This window comes from Oryzias latipes, chromosome 23 (assembly GCF_053564925.1).
Source record: "Oryzias latipes strain Hd-rR chromosome 23, Olatipes_Hd-rR_3.1".
Lineage (NCBI taxonomy): Eukaryota > Metazoa > Chordata > Actinopteri > Beloniformes > Adrianichthyidae > Oryzias > Oryzias latipes.
The window spans coordinates 23,476,981-23,498,419 of NC_136259.1; the positions used below are offsets into that span (position 1 = coordinate 23,476,981).

Here is a 21,439-nt window from a genome sequence, read left to right on the forward strand (position 1 = left end):
AACTGAATGGTATGTTCCAAATATAGCTAATTTTTATTTGTCTAAAATCTAAACAGGCGTTATTTTATAGCCAATATGTATTTAGATATGTGTAGAAACCAATAAAAATATGTGCCAAACAATTATAATTTTAATAATAAAGTTCAGAAATTTATCATTTTAAGCTTTTTCCCTTCGAGAAACATGGCGGACGATAAATATGAGTGAAGAAACGGGGTGTTCTTCGGTTCTCCTTTTATTTTGTCACTCCGCCGGAAGTACTAGAGCACGCGCCGGCCGGTTTACGGTTTTATTTGCACACAAACGCCGTCTTCGGGCTCAGTCCGAGAAAGAGGGACGCTCCTATGACTCCGCCGTGTAAGTCGGAATTATATTTATGTAAAAAAAATAAAAGTCTCCAAAAGCGCCTTCGCTTTTTGGGGACATTTCATTGCGACAGTCTTAAATTTAAAAATTGTCAGACATTTAACCGACGGGCGCCATTAAACATTTTCCGTTCGTGTAAAACTCACTAAGCGCGAAACTTTTAGCAACTTTCTTTTATTTTTCCTTATTTCTTCATTTTAGGCGGCACCTGTTGAACAAATGCGGGGAAACTGAATGCGTACTTGAACGCACCACTTTGGTCCAGAAAAAGTTATTTTCAGGAGTCATGACATGACGGCCTCATAAATCTTTGTGGACAGAATTTGTTTTAACATTTAATGTTTAATAATATTAAGAAATCTGCGTCATTTTAACTCAAATTAACAGAAACTTCTTTTTTTTTTATCAGACCCCTGGAGGTTTTGATTTTTCCAGATTTCTCTGCAAATCTACAGATAAGAAACTGGGAATTTTCAAAACTACATTTTTATTTTAACACTTGCAAGCGAGATTACATTTTTCAAACTAATCTTTTAGGTGTTCTGACAGCTATTTTGTCCTTTCCCAGATGAGTTTTCTCCGTTTTCACAATAAAAGCTCATTTTGTTGCCAGACTGAAGTCAAAGGTCACCTCAGCTGTCAGCGCACATGTTGGTATTTGAATGCACCTTTTCCAACTCATTTTCCTGCAGTAAAAAAGCATCAGAAGACGTCAGGTTTTCGTGGTGCCTTCATGGCCAGCTTTGCGAGGAGATCGCTGCTGGCGGCTCTGCTGGCTGTGGCTGTTGGGGTTTACCTCCTGCCGTCTCCCATAGATCCCAAACCCCACAGGTGAGTTCACACCTTTCTGTCATCAGCCGATACGCAGATGAAAGGTTTTTTTTGTTCCGTAAGCCTGAAGGGGCCCCCGCCCACTCTGGAGGGGCCACTGGCCACGAACACCCTTCTCCAGAAGGGGCGCCGGCTGTTCACCGGGAAACTACACGGACCAGAATCCTTTACTGCTGATGAGGACGGTGAGTCCCCAACGACTTGTCTGAACTGGATTGAGAACTTCTGTTTGTCAAATACCGTTAAACTGCCCTTAGCTGGTTTAGAGACTCTCCATTTGGCGTTTTAGGCAACGTTTACACGGGAACTGTGGACGGGAAGCTGTGGAGGATCAGCCCCGATGACAACCTCACCTTCATCACGCAGATGGGACAGAACCTGCCTGAATGTGGTTTGTTCTGCTTGGTTCTTTTTGGGGACGCCCGCACGCTCCCAGTTTTGTAGTCAACCAGTGAAATCTGCAATTTGGTTCCTTGAAAACCGACCCTGATCACCTTTTGGCCTGTTTTGAATTAAAACAACCCGTGTGGTCATAGTTCCTACAGAGCGGCAGGATGTCATTAGAAACTCACTTCTGAGTTGTGGGTCTAGAGTAAGCCCGCCCCCTTCCCCATCGTCCATCTGTAATACTCGGAAATACAATTTTAATCTTAGTCTTCTTTATATATGTCGTCTGTCATCAGGAAGATGCCACAAGAACATGTTAAAAACACCATTTTCATCAGAGTTGGTATCTTGTGGGGTCCAGATGACCCTACTCCCAACGTTAATGTGCCTTGGAGGCACTGAACAAGCTGATACCTGTCTTTTGGGGGGTCTAGATGACCCCACTCCCAACGTTGGCATGTTAACATTGGGAGTGGGGTCATCTGGACCCCAGAAGAACCTTTTTTCTTCAATGATTTGTGATCTTCACTGGTGTCCGCTTTTTGTGAGTTTTTCTTGATCTGCCGCATAATAATCGACCACATTGATCAAAACTGAAACATTTGAATACATTTCTCTATTTAATTTATTTGTATTTCCTAATTACCATGATTTAGTTCAGTTTTGCTCAAAAACATTATTGACATTAATTATAATTATAAGTATTTGATGGTTTGGACCCACACTCCCTTAAAAAAGAATGTTTACAATGTTTAATTTTGTTTGCATGTTTGTTTTGATATTTCCCAGATTACTAAGTATTGGTGTTGAAGATAGTTTAAAGCAGATCCCATATTTCGATGTAATTATAGTTTGAGAAAACAGTATTTCTAAAGCAGAAATTGTTCATATAAATGAGGTACTTTCATAGAATATCATAGTTACTGGTGTTGTTTTTGCCATTTGGGGCTTTGATGTTACTATATTTTAGCAATTGTATGTTTTGCAGCTTTTAGGAAAAGCTTAGATTGTAGAATTGTTACTTTTAGCAATTATCCAAATTCTTTTTTAGGACCAGCAAGTCCTTAATGGAGAGTCAAACTAGGGGTTTGAATGACAAATCATGATGCTCCAATTAGTCTTAGTTTCTTGATTAAGAAGTGAATAACTAGCTGCCAGAATGCACCAGAATCCATCTAAGACCACGTATTTTGCAAAGATTTCACTCCGCGCCCGCCATATCGCTCAAAGAAAGGTTCAGGGATTTTTTCCTTGCCTGTCTTTCATCACTGCTTTATCCACCTTCATCGTGGTAGGGAGATGTAAGGGTGGGGTCATCTGGACCCCATAGGATAGCACAAGGGTTAAAGATCCAAACTCATTCATGTGTCTGGAAACAAAGGGGGAGTTGGAGTTCGCAGAAAACAGGAAGTACGTCTGTCGTTCTTTCAGGGAGCAGCACGGATTACGAGCCCGTGTGCGGTCGCCCCCACGGCCTCCGCATGGACCGCCACAATCGGCTGATTGTCGCGGACTCGTACTTAGGGCTCTTTGCCGTCGATCCCCAAACCGGAGAGAAGACGCTGCTGCGGCCAAACGCTGAGGGTGAGGTGCCGGTGGCTCCTGGGGTCATGAACGCCGCTGCAGGGCTGAACTTTTGGCCTCTTCTTCTCAGGTGCTGATGGAGTTCCTTTTGCTTTTCTCAATGGCCTTGAAATCTCCGCCCAAACTGGGACCATCTATTTCACCGACTCATCGAGTCGCTGGGGGCGCAGACACGTCAAACTGGAGGTGCTAAACCAACTATTTTTGTTTTGCTTTTTTTAGATTTATTTAAAATCAAATATCGACTTTGGAAATACATTATAACGCTAACATGCGAGAAACACCTGACGAGGACAGACAGACACGCCCAAATACTCCGACCACGCACCACACCGCCTATAAAAAGGGAAGAAGGAAACAAAATGCCTCAACTGAAAAAAGATGCAATCATTTGCAGTAAACTAGTTCAAGCTGGAGAAGTCTTCATTCCTGAAGAATGGGTCCTTTAGCATATAGCAGGGCTCACGTAGTTTTCAGTGATAATTGCTTTGTTTTGTGTTGGTTTGTCGTGGAAGAAAGTTTGGGTGAAAAGTCATTTACAGTAGACGACATCCTGGAATCGAGGGAATACTGGGGGATGAGCTGAGTAACAGACACTTTTGGAAAATTTGGCATATTTGTTTTTAAATTACTTCTTTTAACGTTTTTTTTTGTTGCTGTTATATATGGGACGTATGTGACTTACGTAAATAAGTTACTTACGTAAGTAACATACGTATGTAAGCAACTTTACATACATGTAGAGCACGAAACGTACGTAGCATAGTGTCTCCAGATGACCCCTTGATGACCTTTCTAGTTGTGTTTTAGATATTGAAACATAATAATAATATTATTTATCCCACATTGGGAAAACTGTTCTCCGCATTTGACCCATCACCTGGGGGAGCGGTGAGCTGCAGGCGACCCTCACTGGGTGATGTTAATTGCTCGCCTTTGATATGGTAATTGCCCCCAGTACCGTTGTTTATTCAAACCCTGGTTTCCTGCGTGGTAATCTTTCACCTTACCAACCGAGCTACCCAGCCACTAAAAGGAAATTCTTCTCCGCATCTTGACCCCTCCCCTGGGGGGAACGGTGAGCTGCAGTCCAGCCGTGCTCGGGGGGGACAGCTGGCTGGGTAGAGCGGGGATCGAACCGCCAACCCTTCGGTTGTTGGACGACCTGCTCTGAGCTGAACTGCCGCCCTGGATGGGATAGGAGAGAACATCCTAAAGCTCAGTCAAGACAAAACAGACATTTTTAAGTGTCGGTCCTGAAGCTGAGAGAGAAAGGATCCAATCAACATTTAATCTGAACGTGTGCAGTAAAGTCAGAAACCTCGGTGTGATTTGTAGATGCAGATCTCACCTTTGAAGCACACGAACCGAGTTACAAAGACTGGAAATAAAGCCAGTGAGGCCCTTTCTCTCCAAAGCCAGTGCTGAAATATCAATCCATGCTTTTATAACATCCAGGATAGATTATTGTAATGCTCTTCTCTCTGGTGTTAAGAGAAATCCTACCAACCGGCTGCACGCCTTTTAACTAGAACCATAAACGAGGAGCTCATGACTCTGAAGTCTTTGCACTGGCTCCCAGTCAGCTTTAGGATCGATTTGAAGGTTCTTTTATTAGTTTATAAAAGTTTAAATGGAGCTGTTTTTTAATCAGATTTACTTTTAGTCTACTTGCCTCCCGGAGCCCTCAGGCCCTCAGGGGCAGGTCTGCTGGTGGTCCCAAAGGTAAGAACTAAAACCCACGGCGAGGCCTCATTTCAGCGCCGTGGGCGTGACGCTTTCATCCACTGTGGAGGTTTCCAAGGGGAAAAACTTCAAACTCCTCGTTTTAGTTGAGACTTTATGCAGTTTTTACCTGTCCACATGTTTTTATTTGATTTTATACGTCTTAGTAACAATGAATTGGATTTATTTTGATTGTACTTGTGGGATGTGTTGGGTTTTTATTTATCTATTTTTGCTATTTTAACTACTATTCTTTATCTTACTATTATCTAATTTATTATGGGAAGCACTTTGAGATGCAGGAAAAGTGCTATACACAAATAAAGTTGAATTGAATTTGTGTTTTGAGATCCTGTTTCTTTCTGTCCGTTGAGGTTTAGTGGTTGGTTCCAGTTTCTTCAGCCCCCATCTGAGTATTTGAGGTTCTGGTGGTTGTTCTTCTGCTGAAGACGTCTTGATGAGGCGCTCTTGTGCTGGTCATGGCCTTGATTGTTCGGAGACCACTTTGTTTTGTTTCTGTTCTGGGAACTGATAAAAGTATCCTGTAGGGAGAAACTTTGTGGTTTCTTTGCATTTGGACTAATCTGAGGATGAAGAACCTGGGCAGCAGTTCTGGTCCAAATCGGAGGAAGGAATTAAAGTTTTGTTCTGTCTGTGTGAAAACTCGTCTTTGTTCTCGGTTCTCTGCTTATCTGGGTTTGGGTTTTGGGATCAAGCAGTTGATTCTGATACCTTCAAAGCTGATCCGTCCCGCTGTTGGGCTTCACTGAGAAAGTCACGCAAATCTACGTCTAACATGCTCCAGAGAGATTACGGCTCGTGTGTTCTTACACATCAGCAATAACTTCACGTCTGGTGTCATGGTTGTTCGGGTTCTTCAGTTTGGGAGTTGAGTGTTAAAAGAACCCAGACCTGTCTGTGTTCATAGAGACTCCATTATAGAGCGAGAATCCGATCCCAGTTACCCTGAGGGTGTTTGTTCCTGTGCTGCTTGACAACCACACGCTTCTATCAAACACGAGGACTCGAAAACCTCCACCTGCTGCTGAAAGAGTCGGTTCAGACAGAGCTGCTGCTGAAACCTGAGCTCCCACACTTTAGCAGAGCACAGGGGAACGTGGGACGGGAACAACCGAGTTCCTGGAAAACTTCCAGCTTGAAAACCGTCTCAGTGAGTCTGGATGAGATGAGGAAGACCAGGTTCAGGTGTGGTCTTGGAGGCTCTTCGTTGCTTTAAACAAACCCAGAAACCAACCAGCTGATGACGAGTCTTTAACAGGAAAGCTACAGAATGGAGGTTGAGACTTGTGCTGCTCTCAGGTGATCGAGCTGAACAGTCTGGGTCGGCTCCTCTCCTACGATCCTCGGTCTGGAGCCGTTTCGGTGCTGCTGGACTCGCTCTACATGCCCAACGGCATCGCCCTGTCGCCCGACGAGGACTTCCTGCTGCTGGCCGAGACCAGCATCGGACGCATTCACAGGTAAACACGGAACTTCTGCCCCTAAAAGCTGAACTGTGACCCTTGACTGTATCTGAGAACTGGACTGAGTCGCCCCTCCCCCCTGGCGTTCCAAACAGGAAGTACCCGCTGGTTCCAAGAAGCCAAAATCCCACAGACTTGTATAGAAAACTAAACAGCTGTTACTCAGTCAGGCTAACAATTCTTGCTCTGATACCTTTTTAAAAAAAAATGATAATCCTAGTTTTTTCATATTTTCTCTGTAGTTTAAGTTTTAAAACGACCAATCAGATGCTTTGATTAAAAGCAGGTGGAGCCTGCTGGCTCCCACGTCCATTTTTAAATGGCGAAGATGATGTCATCGATTTCACAAAGTGAAAATTTCATTGTGATGAATGTTTTGTGATGACCATTTATGAATTCACTGAGTTCTATAGATGAAAACGCTGATGGCTTATTAAAAAAATACATTTTTTCCCCGCAAATTGGTCAAACGCAATGCATTGTGGTCTATGTTCACCAATCTAGCGAGCATCGATGCGCACTGGTTTTTCGCAGACTTCTGGGAAATTTCTAGGGATTTTGGAATTGTAGATTCAGACAGCACTAGAAATGGCGAACGCCACTACGTAAAGAGTAGGGAAGGAAGTCGGATAAAAAGTTTGTGTAGCCCACTCCAAGTGGTAGGGGTGTGGCCTTCCAACAAGCTCACTCCTGATTGGTGAGAGTGGTTGCCATGGACATCTGGATCCAACATGGCGACGTCCGTATCACAAAAAAAAGAAAAATCTGTTTGGAGCTGGACGTTTCTGTGAGTGACATCACACTCTTATATACAGCCAGTGGGCGTGGCGAGTGAACGTAGCTTGACGGGCTCTGTCTCCCGGCAGGTTTTGGCTGAAGGGTCAAAAGGCCGGCACCGGGGAAGTCGTCCTGGACAACATGATCGGTTACCCTGACAACATCCGCCTCAGCGACCACGGGACCTTCCTGGTCGGCATAACGACGCCTCGCTTCCGCAGGCTCACGCCGCCCTTCCTGGACGCCATCGCTCCGTATCCTGCTGTCAAACGTTTTCTGGCCAAGGTCAGTGAGCACGCCGGCGTCACCATTTACGGTAAAAGGAGGGGTGATGCTCCTTTTACAGCTGGTTATGAGCTACGATCAAAATTTAAACCAGCCGGAAAAACGAAGGAAGAGACGAGGTCACTCAATGTTTGGACGTGAAAGATGCAAAATAATTGACAAGTTACACAAATTATACAAAAAAAACCTCTAAAACTTTTAGCTTTTAGTTGAGAGGATTGTGGAGAGTTCATGACTCAAAATGAAAATTCAATTCTTTGATACTTTTGTTCTTTCTGTAGAAAAGTTGTTTTTCTATTTAAACTAATTGATATTTTAAATGAAATAATTTATTGAGATCAAGATATTTTTATTTCTTTGTATCCTAAAATAAAATAATAAAAGTATATTTAAAAAAAACCCAGCAGATTTCAGGATGGATTTTTCTTAAACATCAAACAAAATTTGAATATCACATCTGAAAAATCTACATTTTTTTCTGTTAAAACGTTTGTTTTCAAAAAACAAGCTTTGTATGTCTACCTTACTTATTTAAATTAAATATAATTTTTTTTTGCTAAAACAATATTTCCAAAATTTTTTAAGATAAAACATTCATTAAAAATTAAACTTAAACATTAAGTTTTTATTGCAGATTTCTCTGCTTTCCCATGATGCACTGCTCCTCTGGGTCAGTCAGTATTTCTCCTGTGAAGCTGAGTTTCAGGCTGAAGTGTTTTTGTTGTGAAAAACCTTCAAAGGAGTTCTGAGAAGAGTCCAAACCTGGGAGTCCCACAGACGTTTGTGTCGTAGGTGGTTCCTCTCAGCTGGTACAACATCCTGCTGCCGCGCTACGCCCTGGTTCTGGAGCTGGGCCTGGACGGCCGCATCGTGGGCTCCCTTCACGACCCGGAGGGCCGGCTCACCTGGGCCATCAGCGACGTCTTCCAGCACCGAGGCAGAACCTACCTGGGCAGCACCGACCTGCCTTTCCTGGCCGTCCTGGAGAGCTGGGAGAGCGATCCCTGAGAAACGAGCAGCGAAGGAGGCGGGAGGAGGAGAACTCCTGGGGAGCAAAGGAATTCAGACTCTGTCTCTTTTTAATCGACGTCTGCAAAGTTCAACCAAGCAGCCGATTGACTGAAGAACTGAGCGTTCTAGGATTTCCTGCAGTTTTAAATTTGAATCTCAAATGAAAATGTTTGAAAGAATACGGTGGCCCTGAAGGTGCAAAGCACATCAAGAAACCCTTTCAAATGTCTTAAAGATCGCAATATAAAACAGCAAAACAAATGACAGAAAATATTTTATGTTTGGCAACAAAACAAAATCCAGAAACCAAAACACAATTCTGAAGAAATGAAATGGTGATTTGAGTGATTTTTTTTATGTGTTTTGAACCTTCAGGGCCACCGTACCAGGAGCTAAGAACAGAGTCCACTAGGCTGTTTCGTCTTTTGTGTTTAAACGTTATTAGTGCTAACACACCCGGAAATGACAAATTATTAGGAAAACTAACAGATTAGTTGACTTGAAACTAATTTTAGAGGGAAAACCAACTAATTAAAGACCCACTCTCAGGAAAATTGTGTTTTTTTTCTGATGATGGAGGACATTTCTAAAGAAAATTAGGATTGAAATTGCATTTCTTTATTAAAATCCTTGTGAATCAGAAGCAGAACAGTTGGAAAAACATGTTTTTCTTCGGATACTTTGGAATCTGGCTCCAAGCCGTACGGCTGGAACGTTGCTCCAACAGCAAATGTTAGCTAGGGAGTGCGACGGGCTGTAAGCTAGAGGGAAGGAGTGAAAACGGAGAGCTCTCAGCAACGGGAAGGGGAGCGGTCCCGCCCACAACTCAGAGGTAAATCTCTAATAAATGACTGCCGCTCTGCAGAAACCAAGTCCTGGAAAACGACAGGTTTTTAGATTTCGGATGAAAACGGCTTCATTCGAATCAAAAGACCACTGGGAACGTTTTTAAATGGATCAAAATTTGACAGAATAAATATACAATTGGTGTTTATTTTAGCCAAAAGAAGGGTTTCTCCTGAAAAATTTAGTGTTTTTTATTTTTTTCTCTATTTAAATGAGAAAATGGATTTGATCAACACAAAAAAAGGCAGATGCTCTGAGGTGACACCATAAAAATACATTTATTAGACAAAAAGGAGCCCAAAACCATTTCAACAAAGTGTCAGAAACCAAACTGACAGAATGAAAAGTGCATCAGTGACAGGAAGAGGACCGATCGGCGGTCCTGCTGTGGTTTCAGGTGAGAAGTTAGTCGGGACAAACATCAGGAGGAGGAACATCCAAGAGGAGCAGCAGCAGGAAAATGTCCACCAAACGCGATTCCTTCTGACTTTGAGTTCAATGAATGAATGTTTTCTATTCAAAAGAATATTTTTACAGCAGCTGTTACGATGAAATATCTCTGTTAATAAAATAAAACTCAGATTAATGAAGACATGGAACAGAAATGTTTTTCTAAATCTACACTGGCTTTGATTTTTTTTTTTTTTTTTTCTTCATATTTTGTGTATAATCTTAAGCAGAACGTTAATGAAATGATCAGAGGAGCTTTGAAATCTGTCGGACAAACTTTTGGCACAAAACTTTCCAAACTGCTTCGTCTCCAAATTACCTTCATCTGAGGAAAAAGTTCTGATCTTTTTGTGTGAAGAAATAAAGAGAATTTAGAAGAAATCCATTGAAATGTGAAGGTTTTTTGTTTGAGTTTTAAAAAGTCTTGTTTGTTTTTTCTTTACATTTTTAGTTTTTGGGTGAAAATCATTTGATGAACGTTTGTCTTTGCAGGATGGATGACAGGAAACAGGAAGTAGCAGACGCTTTCGCCGTGTTTGTAGGTTGGTCAACAGCATCTTTCCCATCAAACGCACCAGCATCAGGATGTTGGAAAGATCAGAATCTTTCAGAATGGGGTTAGATTCCTGTCAAAATATGCAGTTGGACAAAGTTGTGCACACTGTGGAAAAAAAATGCAGCATTTGCTTTTATGTTTGACAGGTTTTCTTTGATTTTCCACGTTGGATTACTGTCAAAAGTGCATCACAGGCATTTATAACCGAAAAGTCTGCATGCACTGACTGTAGATGGAGAGATCAGGCGCTGATGAACGGTTTATAATAAACGACTTTAGTATTTTGATTTTCTAGCACTAATTAATGTTTTGTTGTGTAGATGATTGTCGCAAATAGCAGTTGTCTTAAACAGACTGTTTAAAGACCCACTCTGATGACAAATGGCGTTTTTAACGTCGTCTTGTAGCATTTTTCTGACGATGGAGGACGTGTTTAGAGAAAAGTAAGATGAAAACTGCATTTCTGAGTATGAATCAGATATTGTTTGTAAAAAAGATCATAGAAAGTCTGCCACTCTCTTTTCTGGTCTAATTTTCATTACTTCTAGGTCAGAAACGGCCTGCAGGCCCATGATCTGCTGCTGTCGCTTAGCAACAACAAAACGCCGCCGAAGATCGCCTTTATTATTATCTGGAATTTTTTCCAAGAGAAGTGTGATAACAAGTCAGTTTCTCTGTTGTCGGATCAATAAAGTTTCATTCTAGTTTAATGAACCGGCCTCATAATGTTGTCAGTGGTGTATTTTTGACAGAAATCTTTCAAACGTAAATCTAAAGGATTTTTTTCCCCGTTGTGTTCATGTGGATGCGTGTCATTTTGACATTTATCTAACCCCGAATTTCAGCCGGAACGACTCGGCGCCAAATGAAAACTTGGCACAAACGTCTTTTTTTGTCGCCTCTGAGATCAGACGATGTGGTGTCTGTCCTTTTGGGATTCCTGTCAGATTAGGATTAATTTTATTTATTTTTTCTGGATGTTTTGTGGTTTGTTGAAAGAAAATCTCCGGTTTTTGTAGCTGAAGTGAGAGCTGGTGGACTCGAGCCTCCATGACGGATGAGCAGGGGGAAATAAGGACTCTTCCTCTTACATTTACAGACTTCCTGATCTAGACCCAAGCAGGAAGTGGGCTCTACAGGGAACCCCCCCCCCCTCCTCACCCACCCACCCAACCTGATCCCTTCATCATCTAAGCGGCTGGATCATCTCACAGCGAGCTGAAGCAACATCTCCGCTCCTCTTCCTCCTCCATCCGGACTCTTCCTCATTTCACCCTCTGACTGAGTCTGCTCGGCTTCCAGCTGTGGGGGGGGAACAGCTGTCGGGGGTCAAACTTGTACCTGTGAGGAGAAAAAAAGAAAAAGTCACAGGTTGGATCGTTTCCTGTTTGGATTTGAGCATGCAGATCCGTCAGGGGGGCGGGGTTTCTGTGAACCGACCTCGGGTCGTGCACGCCCGGCGTTCGGCACGTCTGTCCGGAGCAGGACTGCAGCATCATCAGCCGGTGGTTCATCTTCTCCAGGACCTCCTGGTCGATGGTTTTTGCGATGTTGGTCAGCTGGTAGGGATCTGCAGTCACGTTGTAGACTTCTACGAAAACCTAGAGGGGGGCGGAGTCGACCAGTCAACCGTCTGCCGGGTGCATCATTTGGGGTACGAGCGTTCTTCTCTCCGTACCTCGTTGTCATCAAACTCGCAGTACTGCAGGTCGGCAGAGGGGGCGACAGTGCGCACACAAGCGTAGGTGTTGTTGTAGGAGTCCTCGCACACGCAGTCAGGAAAACACTCCTAAAGGAGGACACGCCTCTTAGCCGCGCTAAAACCTGCTGAACGTAAACTCGGTCTGTTCTCATACCGACACCCCCGGGCCGAGCAGAGGGCAGGCGGGGTCGGACACCTCGCTGCCCTCCCCCTCGTACTCCACCAGAAGGTCACTCCTCCAGCCGCTGGCGTTCATCCTCCCCTCCTGGTCAAACAAACATGGAGGTTTCCTTCATCGTTAAAAAGCTCAGACATATTTTCATATCAATTCTGCTGCATTTTTTTTTTTTTAAATGTCTCAGTTTGACAGATTTATCATTAAATTGCATGAAAACTGAAAGTGTTCTTGAAAGACGACTGATAGTTAAGAATAAAGCCCGACGAGGTTTCCTTTATTAGAAATGAATGGACGAATGAGAAGTCCATTCATTTATGATAATAGACAAATCTCACTTATAACACAGTCACTTCTAAAAGACATAAAACAACTTACAACAAATGTTAAAGTTTTAAAAATGATTCTCAGCAAATATTGAGAGAATACAAATCTTACAGATTTGAACATTTCTGAACTGTTTTTAAATATTCGACACATTTCAAAAACAACTCAAACTTTATTTATTTAGCGCCTTTCATTTCAGTTAAAAACACAAAGCGATTAACATAAAAGCAGATAAAATAATCATAAAAAAGGTGACAATGATCAAAGACAGAAAAAACTGTTTTTTTAGTTAAAAATTATAGTTTTTCCATATCAAATCCTAAAACTACAAGAGTTTAAACCGTCTCCAAGTCCTTAATGGTGAAGCTGCGTTCACACCCAACGCCATTTGCATCCAGTTTGGATGTTAATGTACGGACAATGTTTCCAGAGTTTTAAATATCTGAACTTTGGAGGAGAATTCACGTCAATCAGGAACTCAGCTGTAGCTCGTGTCACAACGATGACGTCACGATGACGTCACGGGCTAAAGTCCAAAGCCAACGTGGAGGAGACACTGATCGTTCTCCACCTGAACGTTGGGATATTTTTCTTATTTGCATCAGGACAATAATAAACCGGTCCTTTAATTTGATTTTATATTTTCCCTTCTGCAGTAGGGAAAATAGAGAGAGTCTCTACATGATGTCATGAACCCAAACATGGAGACGTGATTACCAACGCTTCTGTAGAGATCTTCAAAATAAATCTCTCAATGTCATTCGTTTCTTCATGTAGCTCCTCCCACAGGTTCGTGAACTCACTTTGGACAGGCGTCGAGCAGTGAATTCGATGCCCGTCAAAACGGAGACGGTTGACGCGAACGTAGCATCAAGCTATCAATCAGACGCTTGGGGAGGGCTCTCACCATGATGGGCAGGAAGGACATGCCGTCCATCTGAGTCTTGTTGACGTTGTAGCCGGCGATGTCCAGTATGGTTGGGCCAAGGTCGATGTTCGCCACCAGCATCTGTCAACAGACTTGAGTTGAAAACTAGCTGCAGGAGTCAGACTGACGGACGACGTTAAAAAGGCGTCGTCTTCCGCGGGTCCGACGTCATATTTGGACAAAATAAAGCGGCCGTAGTGTTTGACTAGAAACCCGGAACGGGGCAACGAACCTTCAAAGGGACGCCAGGAAACGTCATAAAGTGCGCCTGACTGTACCTGACTGGTCTGGTTGGGTTTGATATTCGGTCCTCGAACCATGAGGGGAACCTTGATGTCAAACTCGTAGAGTTGTCTCTTATCCAGCGGCAGGGAGAACTGACCTGAGAGCGAGACGAGGATGTTCTCGTTATGTCTCTTCTGCTTCTTAATAAAGGTGTGTGCGACACGAATACCTGTGTGGTAGCCGTTATCAGAGGTAAAGAAGATGTAGGTGTTGTCCAGCTCTCCTTGGACCTCCAGCTTCTTCACTATTTTCTCCACCAGGTCGTCCACTGAGAGCAAAGTCTGCCACCTGGAGGACAAGATGAGTAAGAATTATCTACTTATAACTTAAGGACACACCAGGCATTTGACGCACATTCACAAACACGCTAAACGCGGCTTCCTAAACACATTTAGCCCGTGATGTTCACACTGGACCAGCAGGGAGGGGCTTCTTTTTCTTCTACTTCTTACTAGCGCATGTCTGCCACCTACAGTTGGAAGAGGCTCGATGCAAAATGTCAAAGTGGTGGAAATCTGGGGAATCTCGCTCCAGAATCTTTCTTTCCCAGCTCTAGTCTGATGTACGAAAGATTTGGGGTCGTATATTTCCGGCCGGGCACAAACTGCGCTAAATAATTTCTCCTCCACGATCAATTTTCAAAGGCTGGTACTTCCGTGAATTAAAAATGTCAGTACCGAATTTGAAACCCTGTTTGGTCAAAGTTCACCTGATTTCACCTTCAGCGCGCGTTCAATGGCCGCTCGTTTAGTACAATTCACATAGACTTTTCATTGGACGTGGCTGTGTGAACGTGGCTAAAGAAGAGGATAAGAGATGAACCTTTTCCTGAAGGCCTCATCCAGGAACTGAATGGAGGAGTTGGTCATGGGAGTCTTGGCCTGCCGGATCAGCCAGTGTTTGTTCTGCAACGACAGCATTCAGCTCACGGGCCGCCATAACTGGGCGCCTTCGGGGTTCAGCGGGAAGCCTCACCGCTCCGTGGATGTTGAAGTTGGGTTCCCGGGGAGCCTTGGTGGCATTGAAGCGGTCCTGGTACTGAGGAGCTGCAGTCCAGGGGGAGTGGGGGGCCGGCGTGGACACCATCATGAAGAAGGGCTGGTAGCTGGATTTGTACTGCAGGAAGTCCAACGACACGTTTGTCTGAGAGGGAAGAGGAGGAAACGGCACATTCAGCCTTGGCGGTTGTGGTTCTTTGGTTTTTTTCCATCACTGATTTTAAAGGAGTCAGCTCCGCCTCACCAACACATCTGTCAGGTAGTCTCTGCTGTAGTCTGCTCCGTGTTTCTGAGCCTTCCCGTTCACAGACATGGTGTAGTTGTAGTACTTGGAGTTCTTCTCCTAAAGACAAACCGTCTCTGTTAGGCAGAACGTTTTCTTCAGCAAATGGAGGTTAACCTGAATGACCACGTATGGGGTCTGCATTACCTTTACGTTACCTGTTAATGTGCCCTCTTTAGTAAAAAACACGTATAATGTTTTTTGAGCAATTAAACCCAAAATCATTTCAAACTTATAAAAGGAAAAGAGAATTTCTTCAGTTGGGTTTGCTCCTTCATGACTAAAGATTAAAGCCTGCAACCCCATTAATGCCTTCAGTCTGGAAGGCCAGTTTGTCTGATTCTATCCATGAATAATTGGTCATTTCCAGGTTCCTTTCATCAGCGTTTAATTGGCTGTCACGTTTGGGTTTTTCCTAGACGTCCTCAAAGTCTGACAGACAGACTGAAACTAGAAAGATGTGTCAACCTCTAAGGGCTTCCTCATCACTTCCTCTTCATTTCGTAATCACTTTCTCGTTACTTCCTCTTCGCTTCCTCTTCATTTCTTCATCACTTCCTCATTGTTTCCTCATCACGTCTTCATGTTTCCTCGTTGCTTCTTCATTACTTCCTCAATCCTTACTCATTACTTCCTAATTGATTCTTTTATGCTTCATCATTTCTTCAAGGCTGCCTCATTGCGTCTTTATTGCTATATCAATGCTTCCTCATCACTTCCTCATCTGTTTCTCACAGCTTCCTTATCACTTCCTTGTTGCCTCCTCATTACCCACTTTCCTCATTGCTTCCTCTTCATTTCCTCACTTTTACCTCATCACCTTCTCTTTTCCTCATCACTTCCTCTTCATTTCTTACTTTTTCCTCATCACTTCCTCTTCATTTCTTACTTTTTCCTCATCACTTCCTCTTCATTTCTTACTTTTTCCTCATCACTTCCTCTTCATTTTTTACTTTTTCCTCATCACTTCCTCTTCGTTTCCTCATCGGTTTTCTCATCACTTCCTCTACATTTCTTACTTTTTCCTCATCACTTCATCTTCATTTCCTCACTTTTTTCTCATCACCTTCTCTTTTCCTCACTTTTTCCTCATCACTTCCTCTTCTTTTCCTCACTTTTTCCTTATCACTTCCTCTTCATTTCTTACTTTTTCCTCATCACTTCCTCTTCTTTTTTTACTTTTTCCTCATCACTTCCTCTTTATTTCTTACTTTTTCCTTATCACTTCCTCTTCTTTTCTTACTTTTTCCTCATCACTTCCTCTTCGTTTCCTCATCAGTTTTCTCATCACTTCCTCTTCATTTCTTACTTTTTCCTCATCACTTCCTCTTCGTTTCCTCATCAGTTTTCTCATCACTTCCTCTACATTTCTTACTTTTTCCTCATCACTTCCTCTTCTTTTTTTACTTTTTCCTCATCACTTCCTCTTTATTTCTTACTTTTTCCTTATCACTTCCTCTTCTTTTCTTACTTTTTCCTCATCACTTCCTCATCAGTTTTCTCATCACTTCTTCTTCATTTCTTACTTTTTCCTCATCACTTCCTCTTCGTTTCCTCATCAGTTTTCTCATCACTTCCTCTTCATTTCTTACTTTTTCCTCATCACTTCCTCTTCATTTCTTACTTTTTCCTCATCTCTTGCTCTTTGTTTCCTCATCAGTTTTTTCATCTCTTCCTCTTCATTTCTTACTTTTTCCTCATCACTTCCTCTTCATTTCTTACTTTTTCCTCATCACTTCCTCTTCATTTCTTACTTTTTCCTCATCTCTTGCTCTTTGTTTCCTCATCAGTTTTCTCATCACTTCCTCTATATTTCTTACTTTTTCCTCATCACTTCCTCTTCATTTCTTACTTTTTCCTCATCTCTTGCTCTTTGTTTCCTCATCAGTTTTCTCATCACTTCCTCTTCATTTCTTACTTTTTCCTCATCACTTCCTCTTCATTTCTTACTTTTTCCTCATCACTTCCTCTTCGTTTCCTCATCAGTTTTCTCATCACTTCCTCTTCATTTCTTACTTTTTCCTCATCACTTCCTCTTCGTTTCCTCATCAGTTTTCTCGTCACTTCCTCTTCATTTCTTACTTTTTCCTCATCACCTCCTCTTCATTTCTTACTTTTTCCTCATCTCTTGCTCTTTGTTTCCTCATCAGTTTTTTCATCTCTTCCTCTTCATTTCTTACTTTTTCCTCATCACTTCCTCTTCATTTCTTACTTTTTCCTCATCACTTCCTCTTCATTTCTTACTTTTTCCTCATCTCTTGCTCTTTGTTTCCTCATCAGTTTTCTCATCACTTCCTCTATATTTCTTACTTTTTCCTCATCACTTCCTCTTCATTTCTTACTTTTTCCTCATCTCTTGCTCTTTGTTTCCTCATCAGTTTTCTCATCACTTCCTCTTCATTTCTTACTTTTTCCTCATCACTTCCTCTTCATTTCTTACTTTTTCCTCATCTCTTGCTCTTTGTTTCCTCATCAGTTTTCTCATCACTTCCTCTTCATTTCTTACTTTTTCCTCATCACTTCCTCTTCATTTCTTACTTTTTCCTCATCTCTTGCTCTTTGTTTCCTCATCAGTTACCCCATCTCTTCCTCTTCATTTCTTACTTTTTCATCATCTCTTGCTTTTTGTTTCCTCATCAGTTTTCTCATCACTTCCTCTTCATTTGTTACAAAACAGATGAACCATTTACCTGAAAACTGCAGAATTTTATATTTGACAGACGTTTAGTTGTAAATTTAGAGTTTGGTTGAACTTCTTTCATGAAAACAAAACGTAAAGAAAATAAAAACTTTAAAATTGTCAAAATTTTGTACACGTATAAATCATTTATAGTATATAGGTATTATTGGTCGTTTGTAAGTTATGAAATGAACTTCCTGATATTTAAAAGGTTTGGACTCTGCAGAAATAACAAAAAACAGAAAACGTTCATCTGCTGACCCAAACATTTGTAGAATAAAAATATTCAGTAATGAAGATCAAGCTTCACTGTTCCTCTGATGATTTAAAAAACCTTTTGGGCATAAAATCATGGAGGTTTAAAAGTCTGACGCTACACTTAAAGCATGTTTTCGAACCGATGTGTGTCTCACCAAAGCAAACCAGTAGCTCCACCCCGGGGGGACGTGCTGCACCCCGCCAGCATCCGCCCGGCCGTACTGCAGAAAGATCCAGAAACGGGACTTTGAAGGAGGCGTGAAGCAGCAGAAGAAACTCAGAAAAACCCAGATGAGAGTTCGGAATGCTGAAACCTGAAACGCACGTCAGCGCGCGTTCACGTAGACTTTTGCATTGGAGGCGGTCGCTTCAACTCACCTAGCTGGGGGCGCTGTTCCCTTCAGGCTCGAACCGCCGCCCCCAAGGGACGCCATGGAAATGGAACGTACCATTGTTGCATGTGTGGTATCAAAAAGGATTCGCAAGGAGAATGGAAGGCGCACACTACGCCTCCACAATGAATCGGAAATTTATCGTTATCAAGCTGTGCAATTAGCATTTCATGAAAGATGACCTGGACGATTATGGTTACATGAAATGTGCTAAAACAATCTTATGGTAGCTTGAAGTATTAAACAAACAAAATAAATCCTTTTATGCTTTTGACCAATCAGAAGTTCTGGGCGTGTCCCACTGGGCGGGACGCTTTTATGTTAGATGTTCTCCTCCTATGTAGACGCGGGTCATTTTTCGTTGAATTGAAGTTACGTTGACTCTTTTTTAAGCTAAACTGTTGCAGTGAAATGGAAATTATGTTTTTTGTTCTGCTATTTGTTTATGTATCGTTATATTGTCAACACGAGTTTTCCTCATATCGTGCTGCCCTAGCGCACGCGCAAATGACGTACAGGTGATGCTTTGGTACAGCGTCCTGACGCCACGCTCTAGTACAAAACTACGGCATTGGGGCGTTTAAAAAAGGAAAACTCTGTACGACACGCCTGCGTCTCACCGACTTAACCCTTAAGTTCTCACTACCACCTATTGTCACTTTAAAAAGTTAGAATAAATAAATAATTAGTTATTTAACATTAAGGAGTAGTTACATTTATTTTTCATTACATTTAGTTACATGTATGGGTTCTATCTGGCCCTTTGAGGACAACCGCTATGCTGATGTGGCCCTCTGTGAAACTGAGTTTGACCCCCCTGATCTAAGGGCAGTTTAACGCTGTCGTGGGACGGTCTCTGCCCCCACCTGGTTGAGGTATTTCCCGGCGAAGAAGGTCTGGTAGCCTCCGTAGGCCTTCAGCAGAGCGGGGAAGGCGTGCGGCTCCTCGCTCTTCTGCCAGGCTCGGCTGCTGCAGTTTCCCTCCAGCGTGTTGTTGACCACGTGGTGGTTGTGCGGGTATTTCCCCGTCAGGATGCTCGCTCGACTTGGGCAGCACAGCGGGCTGGCCACGAACTGAGGGGAGCGGAGCGAAAGGGCAGCGCGGCGTGGACGACAAGGGTTCGGCGGCGTTCTCCATGGAGATACTCACTGCGTTTGTGAAGGTCATCCCAGCATCACCCACCAGCTTCTTGGTTTTGCTCAGAGGATTCTGGAAGAAGGATTTGATGAACAAACGACACACAATCCATTAATGAACATCACTTTGTCGCCTCATCTGCACTGCTTTTGTCCTTTTGATCATTGTTGGAGTCTTTCAAATGTGATATTTTTCAAAATCTTCATATGTTTTCTGGGTTTCATCTGCAGCACATACTTTATTTTACTTTATTTTATTGTTTCATTTGTTTTGCTGCGCAGATAAAAAGAAACACTACACAGCAGAAGCACTTTTATGTTAATAATACAAAAAAATGCCATTTTAATGTTTACAAAAGTTTTATTTGCCAATAAATCAGATTTAGGTTATAGATCATCCTTTAATCAATTCCATCGGGAGAAATTCAGTTGTCCGGTACCAAACATTCAGAAATACACGCAATAGATTAACAAATAAAACATTGAATATGCTTCCTAGGAGATGAAATAAAATCTCTTGAAGAAATCTTTAGTTTGAGAACCAAATGTAGCCAAACAGCAATTAGAAATTGGGATAAATATCCCTAAAATTGATTGTATTTATAGCAAAAGGTTTTATTTAATTTATTTCAATGCAACTGAGCAACATTTTTAAGACCAGATTTTTTTTCCTAATTATTTTTCTTTGACCTATATTTAAGTTATTTTTTTATTTCATAGTTATTATATAGAAACTACATTATTATATTTCATTGTCATTTTGGGTTACTTTTATTTGTCTGGTTCTTTTTTATTGTGTTAATGACGGATTAACTCCAATTATGACATTTTTCTGAAATATTTTTGTTTATTTCACCAAACCAATGAGGGAAATGTCCGTTTTTATTAGCACTAAATCAACATTTCCTGGTGGATCTGCTTCCTCTGTAAACACGGAGGTTCTGCTGACTGACTGACGGATGACGAGTCCAAACAGGAATGTGCTGAGTCAGCTTTAATCGGTTCTGATGGATCTACAAGAAAATGACAGCCCCTAATCAAAGCAACATTCCGTCCACTGACCAGGCCCCCCATGAGGACGTCCAGGTCATCTGTCAGCACCATAACGATGTTGGGTCTCCGGTTCGCGTGGCCGAACAGCGCGGAGTTGGGCTCGCTCCACAGAGTGACGCAGATGAGCAGCAGGCTCGTCAGACTCGAACCCCTCAACCCCATCACGACCTCCGAACCGCCGGGTCGGGCCGCGTCCGTTTGAAGCTTTTACTGCGGCCTGGATCCAGCTAACGAGCCCCGGAGGAGGGGAACCAGAACAGCGCTCGGCCCAGTTCCTGCGCGAGAAGGGTTCCGTGAGTGCGGGTCACGTGGTACCTTCCTACCGGAAGTCCGGATCAGCTGATCCGTGGACGTCAAAATGAAAGTTTTATTTATTTTTCATTTATTCCAAGTTGAGAATTATTTTTTATCTAGAACAGATGAAAATATATTCATTTGTCGATTTTTTTTATCTTTATCAGTTTTTAAGAGATGTTTTTATTATTTAAATTTTCTTTAAGCGGCTCAATGAATTATGAAGTTCCACTTTTGACAAGTTTATTAGATCATTTATTTTATAAAAGTGTGCACGAGACAAAAATTGGTTTATTTTAACCAATACACAAGAGACAATAACCAAAAATACATAAATATATCAAAACCTATTTAAAACAGTAATTCATAAATTGATTAAAAAAGAGAATGTCGTTTTCTTGACATTGTAATTAATAAATATCTTTACTTATATATAAGTAAATGCATGTCAATTTGAATCCATTAAACTTAAGTTTATCAAATAGTTTGATTAAAATGCTGGAAATGGTGTGGGAACAGGAAAAAGCTCATTTATTTAATTCCACACACCTTTTATTTATTTATTAACACAATTACTATTATATAATCTGGTACTTAACATCTGATTAGAGGTGTTTATACTTTAT

General features: G+C 42.1%; 2 protein-coding genes across 4 annotated transcripts; one reads left to right on the forward strand and one right to left on the reverse strand.

Moving 5' to 3' along the window:
• Window positions 1–230: 230 nt before the first annotated feature.
• On the forward strand, window positions 231–9,099 carry LOC101166676 (adipocyte plasma membrane-associated protein). Its single transcript, XM_011491297.4, has 9 exons — window positions 231–357; window positions 1,059–1,197; window positions 1,261–1,382; window positions 1,487–1,588; window positions 3,016–3,168; window positions 3,239–3,354; window positions 6,214–6,374; window positions 7,244–7,439; window positions 8,232–9,099. The coding sequence occupies exons 1-9, from the start codon at window positions 345–347 to the stop codon at window positions 8,445–8,447; spliced, it is 1,218 nt and encodes a 405-aa protein (XP_011489599.1). The 5' UTR covers window positions 231–344; the 3' UTR covers window positions 8,448–9,099.
• Window positions 9,100–9,550: 451 nt separating this feature from the next.
• Window positions 9,551–20,851, reverse strand: gnsa (glucosamine (N-acetyl)-6-sulfatase a). 3 transcript variants are annotated; one of them, XR_013653562.1, is made up of 15 exons: window positions 20,529–20,851; window positions 19,480–19,539; window positions 19,197–19,403; window positions 18,094–18,159; window positions 14,962–15,060; window positions 14,695–14,862; window positions 14,542–14,624; window positions 13,889–14,007; window positions 13,713–13,816; window positions 13,414–13,515; window positions 12,159–12,269; window positions 11,981–12,091; window positions 11,743–11,903; window positions 11,515–11,643; window positions 9,551–10,372 (listed from the first exon to the last, which is right to left on the reverse strand). XR_013653562.1 is itself a non-coding variant. In XM_078941828.1 (14 exons), the coding sequence occupies exons 1-14, from the start codon at window positions 20,679–20,681 to the stop codon at window positions 11,568–11,570; spliced, it is 1,620 nt and encodes a 539-aa protein (XP_078797954.1). In that variant the 5' UTR covers window positions 20,682–20,851; the 3' UTR covers window positions 10,174–11,567. The 3 variants fall into 3 exon arrangements, 1 of the variants encoding a protein (XP_078797954.1); XR_013653563.1 differs by having other exon boundaries at window positions 9,902–10,407; XM_078941828.1 differs by having other exon boundaries at window positions 10,174–11,643.
• Window positions 20,852–21,439: the final 588 nt, after the last annotated feature.

Excerpts from the sequence above, each read along its gene's own strand:
- LOC101166676 (XM_011491297.4), top strand. Across the intron at positions 1,589-3,015 it reads ACAGAACCTGCCTGAATGTG|GGAGCAGCACGGATTACGAG; the intron begins GTTTGTTCTGCT and ends TCGTTCTTTCAG. Across the intron at positions 7,440-8,231 it reads TCAAACGTTTTCTGGCCAAG|GTGGTTCCTCTCAGCTGGTA; the intron begins GTCAGTGAGCAC and ends TTTGTGTCGTAG.
- gnsa (XM_078941828.1), bottom strand. The coding sequence starts at position 20,681 with ATGGGGTTGAGGGGTTCGAGTCTGACGAGCCTGCTGCTCATCTGCGTC. Across the intron at positions 14,863-14,961 it reads ACTACCTGACAGATGTGTTG|ACAAACGTGTCGTTGGACTT; the intron begins GTGAGGCGGAGC and ends CTTCCCTCTCAG. Across the intron at positions 11,904-11,980 it reads GCGAGTTTGATGACAACGAG|GTTTTCGTAGAAGTCTACAA; the intron begins GTACGGAGAGAA and ends GCCCCCCTCTAG.